This window comes from Bos javanicus, chromosome 1 (assembly GCF_032452875.1).
Source record: "Bos javanicus breed banteng chromosome 1, ARS-OSU_banteng_1.0, whole genome shotgun sequence".
Classification (NCBI taxonomy): domain Eukaryota; kingdom Metazoa; phylum Chordata; class Mammalia; order Artiodactyla; family Bovidae; genus Bos; species Bos javanicus.
This window is the reverse complement of record NC_083868.1, coordinates 46,201,298-46,215,251: the sequence shown is the minus strand read 5'-3', so window position 1 is coordinate 46,215,251 and position 13,954 is coordinate 46,201,298. Positions and strand designations below refer to the sequence as shown.

Here is a 13,954-nt window from a genome sequence, read left to right as displayed (position 1 = left end):
ATATGTTTGGAGTTTAAAAAAATTACATATTCCAGATATTGTGATGGTATGACTTTTTGGACACCCTGGTATTCCTGTAACCTTAAGACTTATTTAAGCCAGCAATGGTTTAGTTGAGTGATACTTTATTCACTTACAATATTGCTTAGTAAAAGAAAAGGGTAAATTTAGAAAATTTGTATATTATTTTAAGAAGGTAATTGAAAAATTAAAAAAAAATTTATGTAGCTTAAACTGATTTAGAAAGTAATACTTTGAATGATACCATCTGGGATAAGAATAGATTTATAGAAACCCTATTAAATGCCACAGCACAATTTTAGCAAAATGTTCATCTAAATTGTAGCAAAATAAAAACTAAATTAGTATTGTTATTTTTTTACTTGTTATTTATAGCTTTAATGCCAGATGCAATTATGTTATCTATCAACAAGGGTTCCATTTCTTTAAAAATTTGCTCTTAACATCAAGGATATCTTAATAGCTCCTATCAGATTTTCAGTTTTCTCCCATTTTTTATTTCAGTCTTATATTTACCTTGCTACTTATCTGTGGGGTGGAACTCACAATTTGTAATTGAAACAGTTAAGGACCAGAATGTGTATAGAGACACATTCAATAAATGATATTATTTCTCAGGCCAGTATACTTTCTGCTTCATTTCACTGTTACAAAATTTGGTTCTTTGGTTTAGCATATTATGTTTTGAAATGTGCTTTCAACATGGCTTTCCTGGTGGCTCGAACGGTAAAGAATCTGCCTGCAATGTAGGAGACCTACGTTCAATCCCTGGGTCGGGACAATCACCTGGAGAAGGGAATGACTACCCACTCCAGTATTCTTGCCTGGAGAATTCCATGGACCGAGGAGCCTGGCAGGCTACTGTCCATAGGGTTACAAAGAGTCGGACACAACTGAGTGACTTAAAACTTTCACTTTCATAATATTAGTAAGTAAAATTGAATCTGTTTTACTTACTGATACTGTTTGCATACTTGAGAAAAAAATTGGATAGACTGTGTGAAATGGCAACTTTCAGTCCTTCCTGCTGTGTTGAGATAGTATAAGAGATGAAGTATACACTTTTACATATTTCTTGTTAACATTCAGAATCTTTTGTACTGCTGGCTAGCCCTAGAATTTCCATGGTAGTGCTAATTTATAAATTGTATACCAAAAGGCATTTTAGATATTATGAACTTAGTTATCACTTTATACATTTGTATTCTGTAAGGTTGTCACACAAAACTCTGTTTCTTCAAGGTACCCAAATTACATTAAGTTGTAAATAATTAAAGAAAGATGTTTGGGCTATGGTGTGTGTTATGAAGAGCTAGGAGTACTATAGATATTGCTAACTATTTAATTATATGCTTTTCTAAGAAGATGTTTTCATTAAGATTGCAGAGCAGAGCATGATAAATTATGACAATTAAATGCTAATTGAAAAGATAATTTATAAGTTTGGGGAAGACTTCAATAATAGGTAGATTAAAGTGAGCTTCCATTTATTATAAATTGACTGTGTGCCAGGACTTGTGCTAATTGCTTTACATCTTTTATTTCATTTAATCTTAATCATTTTTAAGGTAGATATTACTATTCTCCACATCTTAGCGATGAGGAGATCAGTGATAATAGGCATAAATTATGGTAAGTACCCAACCTAAGGTTATATAATTACTAGTTGAAGTTGAAACACTTCAACCTGTGTTTCACTCCAAAGTCCTTGCTCTTAACTAACTCTGTGCCCATACTGCTTTTCATTTTTCTGACCTTTAATTTTTTTTCATAAGTAAAGTAGGGATTAGACTTTATTACATATTTTACATGATATTGAATTCATTAACCTTTAAATATTCTTATTTTTAATTTTTTTCTTGTGGCATTTGTTCACAGTAGTAGAATGCTTTCCTTTTTTTTAAATGGCCAAAGTGTTTTATTTATTTATTTTTTTAAATTTAAATTTATTTATTTTAATTCGAGGCTAATTACTTTACAGTATTGTATTGGTTTTGCCATACATCAACATGAATCCACCATGGGTGCACACGTGTTCCTCATCCTGAACCCCCTCCCTCCCCATACCATCCCTCTGGGTCATCCCAGTGCACCAGCCCCGAGCATCCTGTATCATGCATCGAACCTGGACTGGTGATTCATTTCATATATGATATTATACATGTTTCAATGCCATTCTCCCAAATCATCCCACCCTTTCCCTCTCCCACAGAGTCCAAAAGACTGTTCTATACATCTGTGTCTCTTTTGCTGTCTCACATACAGGGTTATCGTTACCATCTTTCTAAATTCCATATATATGCGTTAGTATACTGTACTGGTGTTTTTCTTTCTGGCTTACTTGCCATGGTAGACATACTAAGTTAGCTCCTTGAGCCTTCTGGTGGCTTCAGAGCCCTTTAGGGCTTTTGTACTTTAGAGCTGTGGCTTCTATTGTAGATTCGTGTATAATCTTTTCAAATGGGTTTTGGGGGAATTTTCAAATTTTTCTCTTCTTGGAAAGAGTTTTAAACTATTTGTTTAGCTTAAAAATTCTTACTTACCTTCTAAGGTTCTTTTTTCATAGCTCTGATTTTTCTTTCTTCAACAATCTAGCAGCAAAACAAACCATAATAGAATAGAATGATCATTTGTTATTCAAAAGAGAATTCTAATCTTTATAATTATTCTTTTCCTTGCTGATATTTGTACATTTTTTTGTTTGCTTATTTTTGCTGATTATTCTCTTCAGTACTTTGTAGAGAACTATCCTTCTATGGACTTTTTCTCTCCTATTTGGAGCTTTCTTTAGGGACTCAACATTTAAAAACGTACTTAAACTTACTATAGTTAGGCATTTAAACAAGTGAATTATAGCTGATTTTTTTCTTGGGAGGATATTTCTTCTTCTATCCTCCACATTTTAAATACTACAGTTCTTGAATTATTTTGTTATGAACTACATTTTAGAATTCAGTAATGATAGGGGAACATGAAGAGTATATCATCAATTCTTAAAATGAGCTATTAACTAGTGTATCAAATTCTCTCATCTCTTAAAAGTAAGTAAAATTTAAGGGGACGACAGAGAATGAGATGGTTGGATGGCATCACTGACTTGATAGACATGAGTTTGAGTAAGCTCCAGGAGTTGCCTGGCATTCTGCATTCCATGGGGTCGCAAAGAGTTGGACACAACTGAGCGACTGAACTGATTGATTTGAAGAAAAATAGTTCTTACTTGAATAAAATTTTCTCTTCTAATAATCCTACATTCTCCCTAAAGATTGAGAACTGCAGTTGAGTTTTCTTTATTCATTTACCTGCAATTCCTAGTGTGAGGTCAGAAGAAATATTGAAACTCCTTACTGGTCTTTTGTTGTCTTCATTCCTACTTCAAATCCAGGATTTTAAGGAGGGTTCTGTCAGGCATCAAATATACAAAGTAGACAGTAATAAATAGGAATCTTAGAGGCTTAAATCATGAGAGGAGAAAGACAAATATCTTTGTTCTTCACTCTCCACAATTCGTGATTGTGCTAAATGGCTTACTTTATTTCCTTTCTTCCTTCACTTAAACTCTTGAGTTCAGAGAGTTGTATTTACCATAGCCTTGTTTAAGATCATATACTGCTTAATCAACCCAGTACTTTTTTGTGGAGGTTGTTCTGGAAATGGATATATTTAAGGATTCCTAAAGTATCTACCGGAGAAGGCAATGGCACCCCACTCCAGTACTCTTGCCTGGAAAATCCCATGGACAGAGGAGCCTGGTAGGCTGCAGTCCATGGGGTCGCTGAGGGTCAGACACGACTGAGCGACTTCACTTTCACTTTCATGCATTGGAGAAGGAAATGGCAGCCCACTCCAGTGTTCTTGCCTGGAGAATCTCAGGGACTGGGGAGCCTCATGGGCTGCCATCTCTGGGGTCACACAGAGTCGGACACGACTGAAGCGACTTAGCAGCAGCAGCAGCAAAGTATCTACAGATAAACTCAGTTATCTGGATGCTGTGGCAAGTTAGTATTGAAAATGCAGTGTAATGGAATAAAATTTAAAAAACCCAAAAGCCTAGGTTCTTCTAGGAGCTAGAGTTGCTTATACTTGGGCAACCATTTACCTTTTATGAGATTTGAGTTCTTCATGTTTAAAATAAAGGGGAGACTGAATTATTTTACACTTCTCCTAGGATCTGAAATTCTTCATTGTCTGGAACATAGTGAAAAGAACACAGTGCTTCTATTCTGTAGTGAAAATTGAAGGGTACCTCTCTTGCCTGGAAAATCCCACGGACGGAGGAGCCTGGTAGGCTATAGTCCATGGGGTCGCTAAGAGTCGGACACGACTGAGTGATTTCCCTTTCACTTTTCACTTTCATGCATTGGAGAAGGAAATGGCAACCCACTCCAGTGTTCTTGCCTGGAGAATCCCATGGATGGAGGGGCCTGGTAGGCTGCAGTCCATGGGGTCGCTAAGAGTCGGACACGACTGAGCGACTTCCCTTCCCTTCCTTCTGAGTGGTATAGCAAATGTAGCAGAGTACAGGGAAGCTCACATTGTTTACTTAAACAAAAGTACTTTGGTCCTTTCTAGGTGTTATCTGTTATTTCTCACAAAATGTCAGTGAAGTGCTGCAAGTAACAGTCAGGGGGGACATCTCATAAACAGGAGATAGGAAAACTTAAAAGAAAATGCTAACACAAATTTTAAAAATCACAATAATTTGATCTAGGCCTGTTAGTTCAGTGTCAGGTATTTGCTTTAAAGACGTCATTGTGGTATGGCAACGAGTATCAGTTGTTCATAATAACAGCTGGCTAAACGGAAGGTTAGGCCATCCTCTTCTGTTTAAGAAGATACCAGGCTTGCATTACTAGTTTTTATATGAATCCCACCAATTTAAAAATTATGCTTTAGTTTTCTAAACATTAATTTTGTTGACCCTTTTTCCTGATGCTATTATGTAAAACATATTTATTACCATCAATATATGTGCTGTTTTTCTTAAGGAATCTGTCATTACTATAGATGCAGTCTGAATGATGTCTTTCTTGTTGGATTTAGCATTTATCATTTGCCAATTATGAATATGTTGTTATTTACCAAAGACTGTTCTGTTGAAAGAGAATAAAGATTTTTTTGAATTGGTTTGTAGTCTCTGTATTTTTAATAACTACTGGAAAGGAAAAACCTTTTTTTTTTTTTGAGAAAAATTGGTTAAAATTTTAAGCAGTTCCAATAGCATCCACTAGTATACTTAAAGCCATATAGTGGCAGGCCAATCTATGCCAGTTTATAAGATGTAAGTACTTCCAGAAACAAAAAAAGAGTGTTCATCCAAAATACTGAGTATTTATGGGTTGATTTCCAGGATGGTATAATTCTAATAGATTGTTTATGCTAAGTTGAAAATGTTTGAAACTTCAACTTCCTAGAATTTTTTTTACTGCAAATTTCAGTATAGTACAGTGTTTGTTATTTTATATGACAGGATACCCAGAGTTATATTGACGAATGTCCTGGGAACGAAGTTAGGAAGAAAATACATAAAGACCTCATCTGTAACTGAGGCCAATTTGGGTGATACAGACAACTTGCAATCAGAGCAGCTTTCTTCATCATCTGATGGCAGCCTAGAATCTTGTCAAAATCTAAATCCTCACAAGAACTTCTTTTTATCTGAAAGGTATGTTTAGTGATAACTCTACTCAAAATAAAATAAATTGTGCACTTATTCTCATGAGCCTTCTTCTGTTCTCCCCTGAGAAATGTGTTACTGCTAAATAACTAGTGTTAACTTTTCTCCCCTGGTGACTGGAGTTGCTATGGGAACCAGCAGCCCATAGTTAAGAGTCAGTTTCAGAAAGTACTGATCATTCTACTTGTGTTTGGGAAAATGGATGTAGGCTTGTAATGAAAATTTAGTTACCTACTGCATCTTTTCTGGTGTAATTGAAATTCATTCCCCTGACATATGTCTGTTCCTCATCTTTCTTTGTCCTATCCACCCATCTGTTTCTCCATCGATCCATCCATCCCTTCTTTTCTTTTTTATTGTTTTTATACTCAGATTCTAGAACACTGCCTAGTCACTAAGCATCTGCTGAATGAGTGATTGTATGCATTCCTCACCAAAAAAATGATATGAGGTAGCTGAATTGGTACATAGCTTAACTGTATTAATAAGAAATATGGAAATCAGCAGTGCCAGGTAGCACTGGTGGTAAAGAACCCACCTGCCAGTGCAGGAGATGCCTGAGACAAGGGTTCAGTCTCTGGGTTGGGAAGATCCTTTGGAGGAGGGCATGGCAATCACTCCAGTATTCTTGCCTAGAGAATCCGATGGACACAGGAGCCTGGTGGGCTAGAGTGCATACAGTCACAAAGAGCTGGGCATGACTGAACGACTTTGTAGCAAAGTACTAGGAGAGGCTCATATGGTGGTTGTAAATTAAAAAAAAAAAAAATTGTGGTTAAAAAGCTTGGGGATGTCAGTTAGTACATAATACTAGATCTTTTAACTTTCATTTACCGTGAAACTCTATTTTATTTTCTGCTTTCTAACAGTACAATAAATAGTTGTGATCTGAGTGAATAATTGTTGATCCAATCTTAATTGCCTTTCTACCCCTAATCATCCAAAAGTAACTTCTGGTTTGTATTTCTCTTTTAAGGCTAATTACATTAAAGAGTATTCATAGTTACCTTTTAAAGTATCTATAATAAATTTCTTACTTTATAACATTCTGTTTTTATAAATTCTGTTTATTTCTTATTAACATAAATTTTATGAATTTTTCTTCTTTTGGAGAATATTTTCTGTTTCACTTAGATTCTACTTAGCGAATTCTCAGTGACAATGTTAACTTTATCCTTTTTCTGAATTTGCTGAAAATAAAAAAGAGTGTTTCAGTGGCATTATCCAGTTACTAATAAATTTAATATATAATCAGAGGTAGTAGAAATGTATTTTATCATTTTGCACTAGAAGTGTTTATATCTTCATCCTATACTAGACAGTGAGCTCCTTAAGGAGAGATACTGGTAGCTTACAGTGAATGATACCAGATTCATGAATTCATGATCTCTGAAGAAGATTTAGTTTTGGGATCAGAGACCAGGCTTGATCACTTAGAGCTTTTGTGTGGCAGAAGATTTATTACAGTGAAAAAGGACAGAGAAAGCTTCTGATGTAGACATCGGAAGGGGGACAGAGAGTGCCCCATCACTAGTCTTAGCAAGGGAGCTGTATACTTGTTGAGCTGGTTATTAACAGTAAATCAAAAAAATGTCTCAAGGTTGTAAAGGTCTTACCAGACCCACTCCCACAAGATAACAAGATTAGTCATAAGGTTTTGTTAAGGAGAAACATGTTCTTAAGCAAGGTACATTTTTGTTGTATTATCATTAGTACAGAACTTAAGGAAGATCATACCCTGGAGTAGGATGAGTTGTTTTGTTGTGTAATCATCAGCTCTGGGTTTAAAGCTAGTCTTAAAGATTGTTGCCATAACAACTCAGAGTTTAAGGAAAAATGCCTTATGTGACTAAGACCAAATCCCTTACATAGTACTATGTGGTAACATACAATGGAACTGACATTACATTCAAGGGATTAGATCTGATAGAGTGTCTGAAATTTGGAAAATTCAGCAGTGGCCACGGGACAGGAAAAGGTCAGTTTTCATTCCAATCCCAAAGAAAGGCAATGCCAAAGAATGCTCAAACTACCACAAAATTGCACTCATCTCACACACTGGTAAAGTAATGCTCAAAATTCTCCAAGCCAGGCTTCAGCAGTACGTGAACTGTGAACTTCCAGATGTTCAAGCTGGTTTTAGAAAAGGCAGAGGAACCAGAGATCAAATTGCCAACATCCGCTGGATCATAGAAAAAGCAAGAGAATTCCAGAAAAACATCTATTTCTGCTTTATTGACTATGCCAAAGCCTTTGACTGTGTGGAAAATTCTGAAAGAGATGGGAATATCAGACCACTTGACCTGTCTCTTGAGAAACCTATATGCAGATCAGGAAGCAACAGTTAGAACTGGACATGGAACAACAAACTGGTTCCAAATAGAAAAAGGAGTACGTCAAGGCTGTATATTGTCACCCTGCTTATTTAACTTATATGCAGAGTACATCCTGAGAAACACTGGACTGGAAGAAGCACAAGCTGGAATCAAGATTGCCAGGAGAAATATCAATAACCTCAGATATGCAGATGACACCACCCTTATGGCAGAAAGTGAAGAGGAACTAAAAAGCCTCTTGATGAAAGTGAAAGAGGAGAGTGAAAAAGTTGGCTTAAAGCTCAACATTCAGAAAACAAAGATCATGGCATCTGGTCCCATCACTTCATGGGAAATAGATGGGGAAACAGTGGAAACAGTGTCAGACTTTATTTTTTGGGCTCCAAAATCACTGCAGATGGTGACTGCAGCTATGAAATGAAAAGATGCTTACTCCTTGGAAGGAAAGTTCTGACCAACCTAGATAGCATATTCAAAAGCAGAGACATTACTTTGCCAACAAAGGTCTGTCTAGTCAAGGCTATGGTTTTTCCAGTAGTCATGTATGGACGTGAGAGTTGGACTGTGAAGAAAGCTGAGCGCCGAAGAATTGATGCTTTTGAACTGTGGTGTTAGAGAAGACTCTTGAGAGTCCCTTGGACTGCAAGGAGATCCAACCAGGTCATCCTAAAGGAGATCAGTCCTGGGTGTTCATTGGAAGGACTGATGTTGAAGCTGAAACTCCAATACTTTGGCCACTTCATGCGAAGAGTTGACTCATTGGAAAAGACCCTGATGCTGGGAGGGATTGGGGGCAGAAGGAGAAGGGGACGACAGAGGATGAGATGGCTGGATGGCATCACCAACTCAATGGACATGAGTTTGAATGAACTCCGGGAGTTGGTGATGGACAGGGAGGCCTTGCATGCTGTGATTCATGGGGTCGCAAAGAGTCAGACATGACTGAGTGACTGAACTGACTTACTGACTGACTGACTCTCTGAAGAACTATGAATGGAGGTTCATAACATTGTATAGAAGATGGTGATCAAAACCATCCCCAAGAAAAAGACATGCGAAAAGGCAAAATGGCCTTATAAATAGTTGAGAAAAGAAGAGAAGTGAAAGGCGAAGGAGAAAAGGAAAGATATACCCATCTGAATGCAGAGTTCCAAAGAATAGCAAGGAGAGATAAGAAAACCTTCTTAAGTGATCAATGCAAAGAAATAGAGGAAAACAATAGAATGGGAAAGACTAGAGATCTCTTCAAGAAAATCTGAGATACCAAGGGAACATTTCATGCAAAGATGGGTACAATAATGGACAGAAAATGTATGGACCTAACAGAAGCAGAAGGTATTAAGAAGAGGTGGCAAGAATATACAGAAGAACTATACAAAAAAAGATCTAAATGACCCAGACAATCACGATGGTGTGATCACTCACCTAGAGCCAGACATTCTGGAGTGCAAACTCAAGTGGGCCTTAGAAAGCATCACTACGAACAAATTAGTGGAGGTGATGGAATTCCAGTTGAGCTATTTCAAGTCCTAAAAGATGATGCTGTGAAAAATGCTGCACTCAGTATGCCAGCAAATTTAGAAAACTCAGCAGTGGCCACAGGACTGGAAAAGGTCAGTTTTCATTCCAAACCCAAAGAAAGGCAATGCCAAGGAATGCTTAAACTACCACACAATTGCACTCATCTCACATGCTAGTAAAGAAATGCTCAAAATTCTCCAGGCCAGGCTTCAATAATACATGAACTGTAAACTTCCAGATGTTCAAGCTGGTTTTAGAAAAGGCAGAGGAACCAGAGATCAAATTTTCAACATCCGCTGGATCATCAAAAAAGCAAGAGAGTTCCAGAAAAACATCTACTTTTGCTTTATTGGTTATGCCAAAACGTTTGATTATGTGGATCACAATGGTGGAAAATTCAAGAGATGGGAATACCAGACCACCTTACCTGCCTCCTGAGAAATCTGTATGCAGGTCAAGAAGTGACATTTAGAACTGGACGTGGGACAATGGACTGGTTCCAAATTGGGAGAGGAGTATATCAAGGCTGTATTTTGTTACTCTGCTTATTTAATCTATATACAGAGTACATCATTCAAAATGCTGGGCTGGATGAAGCACAAGCTGGAATTAAGATTGCCAGGAGAAATATCAATATCTCAGATATGCAAATGATACCATCTTTATGGCAGAAAGCAAAAAGGAACTAAAGAGCCTCCTATTGGAAGTGAAAGAGGAGAGTGAAAAGTCTGACTTAAAACTCAGCATCCAGAACACTAAGATCATGGCATCCAGTCCTATCACTTCATGGCAAATAGTTGGTGAAACAGTGGAAACACTGAGAGACTAGACTTTATTTTCTTGGGCTCCAAAATCACTGCAGAAGGTGATTGCAGCCATTAAAAGATGCTTGCTCCTTGGGAGAAAAGCTATGACCAACCTAGACAGCATATTAAAAAGCAGAGACATTGCTTTGCTGACACAGTTCGTCTAGTCAAAGCTATGGTTTTTCCAGTAGTCATGTATGGATGTGAGTTGGACCATAAAGAGAGCTGAGCACCAAAGAATTGACGCTTTTGAGCTGTGGTGTTGGAGGAGACTCTTGAGAGTCCCTTGGACTGCAAGATCAGTCCAGTCAGTCCTGAAGGAAATCAGTCCTAAATGTTCATTGGATGGACTGTTGCAGAAGGTGCAGCTCCAATACTTTGGCCACCTGATGCAAAGAACTGACTCATTAGAAAAGACCCTGATGCTGGGAAGGATTGAAGGTGGGAGAAGGTGACAACAGAGGATGAGGTGGCTGGATGGCTTGCTTGCTGCACGAAGGCTTTCTCTAGTTATGGCAAGTGGGAGCTACTCTCCAGTTATGGCACATGGCTTCTCATTGCGCTGGCTTCTTCTTGTGGAGCATAGGCTCTAGGGTGCACAGGCTTCAGTAGTTGTAGCATGTGGGCTAAGTAGTTGTGCGTCAAGGGCTATGGAGCACAGGCTCAGTAGTTGTGATGCACAGACTTAGTTGTCCAAGGCCTGTGGGATCCTCCTGGATCAGGGATCAAACCTGCGTCTCCTGCATTGGCAGAGAGATTCTTTTTTTTTTTTTTTAACTTATTATTTTATTATTATTATTTTTTTACTTTACAATATTGTATTGGTTTTGCCATACATCAACATGCATCTGCCACGGGTGTACAGACAGATTCTTTACCTCTGAACAATGGCCCTGGGTTTTGTATTTCTTACATGAGTTTTCTCTTAAGTCTTATGTGTATTGAGGTATTTCATTTGTTTCTTACTAATTTGTAAGAACTCTTATGAAAGGTATTATCTCTGTGTTATACGTGTTGGAAAAAAATTTTTCAAGTTTGTTTTTGTAATTTTACTTTGTTTATAGTAACTTCTATGGCACTGAGACTTAAAAGTTTTATTTTGTAAAATCTGTCAGTTTTTGACTCCTGGTTCTGGTTTGCTCTTGGGAAGACCTCCTCAACCCGAAGTATAAAAATAGGTTAGTCAGCTGCTGTTTTAGTTTATGATTTTTTTAAATGAGGTATTAGACCCAGAACAACTGGTTGGAGATAACTTTCCTTATTGAAGTGTTGATTCCTTTTTGACTTTCTGGGGTCTTCTACAAATGTCTATGGGTACTTAGGCTGCTTCCACCATTAGGTGATTGTGAATAATTAAACTGTTATGAACATCAGTGTACGTGTATCTGTGTTTCTATATACTTTCAGTTCTTTTGGGTGTATTTCTGAAAGTGGAATTTCTGGATCCTATAATTCTTTCATTAATTTTTTGGAGAACCACCATATTGTTTTCTATAAATGTAAAACTACATCATTTTACATTGCCACAGTGGTACACAAGGGTCCTGGTTTTTTTCACATCCTTTATAACACTTGATTTTTTCTGTGTTTACATGATAATCATTCCAATGGATGTGAACCGATATCTCATTGTGGTTTTAATGTGGTTTTAGGGTTATTGAACATCTTTTTCATGTGTTTATTGGCCATTCATGTATCTTCTTTGGAGAAATGTGTATTCAAGTCCTTTGCCCATTGATGAATCAGGTTGTTTATCTGTGAGTTTAGAAGTTCTCTCTATTCTGAATATTAAAATATATTAATATTATCATAAAGTATGATTTGCAGATAGATCTCCCATTTTGTGGGTTGCCTTTTTACTGTATTGTTCCTGCTATTTGGTGTACAGAAGTGTTAGTTTTTTTTAATTGAAAAAAATTTTGGGGGTAATGCCATGTGGCATGCAGGATCTTAGTTCCATGACCAGGGATTGAACTCGTTCTTGTCCACTGCAGTGGATCCATGGAGTCTCAACCACTGGACCAGCAGGGAAGCCCCAAGAAGTTTTAATTTTGATGAAGTCCAGTTTATCTATGTTTCTATTTGATGTCATATCCAAGAAAATACTCTCATATCCAATGTCTTGAACATTTTCCCTTATGCTAAGAGTTTTATAGTTTCAGTTTATGCTTTTAGGCCTTTAATCCATTTTGAGCTAACTTTTGTATAAGACTATTAGGTGAGGGTCTTTCTTCATTCTTTTGCGTGTGGATATTCAGTTTTTCCAGCATCATTTGTTGAAAAAGCTGTGCTTTCCCCATTGAAAGGACTTAGCAGCCATTTGAAAATCATTTGACCATATATGTGTGGCTTTATTTCTGGGTGCTATTCTATTCCATTGATCTCCATATTTGTCTTTATGATAGTACCATATATGTTGATTATTATAGCTTTGTAGTAAGTTTTGATATCAGGGAGTTTGATCCCTCCAAATATGTTGAAGATTGTTTTGACTCTTGTTGCGTATACATTTTCAGTTCAGTTCAGTCACTCAGTCGTGTCCGACTCTTTGCGACCCCATGAATCACAGCACGCCAGGCCTCCCTGTCCATTACCAACTCCCGGAGTCCACCCAAACCCATGTCCATTGTGTCGGTGATGCCATCCAGCCATCTCATCCTCTGTCTTCCCCTTGTCCTCCTGCCCTCAATCTTTCCCAGCATCAGGGTCTTTTCAAATGAGTCAGCTCTCCGCATGAGGTAGCCAAAGTATTGGAGTTTCAGCTTCAGCATCAGTCCTTCCAATGAACACCCAGGATTGATCTCCTTTAGGATGGACTGGTTGGATCTCCTTGCAGTCCAGGGAACTCTCAAGAGTCTTCTCCAACACCACAGTTGCACAAATGTGCAACTTTTTAATGTGCTGTCTAGGTTGGTCATAAGTTTCCTTCCAAGGAGCAAGTGTCTTTTAATTTCATGGCTGCAGTCACCATCTGCAATGATTTTGGAGCCCAGAAAAATAAAGTCAGCTACTGTTTTCACTGTTTCCCCATCTATTTGCCATGAAGTGATGGGACCAGATGCCATGATCTTTGTTTTCTGAATGTTGAGCTTTAAGCCAACTTTTTCACTCTCCTCTTTCACTTTCATCAAGAGGCTCTTTAGTTCTTCACTTTCTACCATAAGGGTGGTATCATCTGCATATCTGAGGTTATTGATATTTCTCTCGGGAATCTTGATTTCAGCTTGTGCTTCCTTCAGCCCAGCATTTCTCATGATGTACTCTGCATAGAAGTTAAATAAGCAGGGTGACAATATATAGCCTTGACGTACTCCTTTTCTTATTTGGAACCAGTCTGTTGTTCTGTGTCCAGTTCTAACTGTTGTTTCCTGACCTGTATACAGGTTTCTCAAGAGGCAGGTCAGGTGGTCTGGTATTCCTGTCTCTTTCAGATTTTTTCATAGTTTATTGTGATCCACACAGTCAAAGGCTTTGGTATAGTCAATAAAGCAGAATAGATGTTTTTCTGGAACTCTCTTGCTTTTTTGATGATCCAGTGAATGTTGATAATTTGTTCTCTGGTTCCTATACATTTTAGGATAAGTTTTTTTTTA

At 37.5% G+C, this 13,954-nt stretch overlaps 1 protein-coding gene across 9 annotated transcripts in view; it reads left to right on the top strand.

Annotated features, from left to right (window-relative positions):
* Nucleotides 1-13,954, top strand: part of SENP7 (SUMO specific peptidase 7) — a 171,947-nt gene that overhangs the window by 83,708 nt on the left and 74,285 nt on the right. For 5 of the 9 annotated variants that reach the window (XM_061426761.1, XM_061426772.1, XM_061426786.1 and 2 more), the window contains one exon: nucleotides 5,492-5,686. The exons of the other annotated variants lie outside the window; for them this stretch is intronic. In XM_061426761.1, the coding sequence (XP_061282745.1) occupies nucleotides 5,492-5,686 (195 nt within the window). The remainder of the gene's footprint in view (nucleotides 1-5,491; nucleotides 5,687-13,954) is intronic. 9 annotated transcript variants of the gene reach the window in all.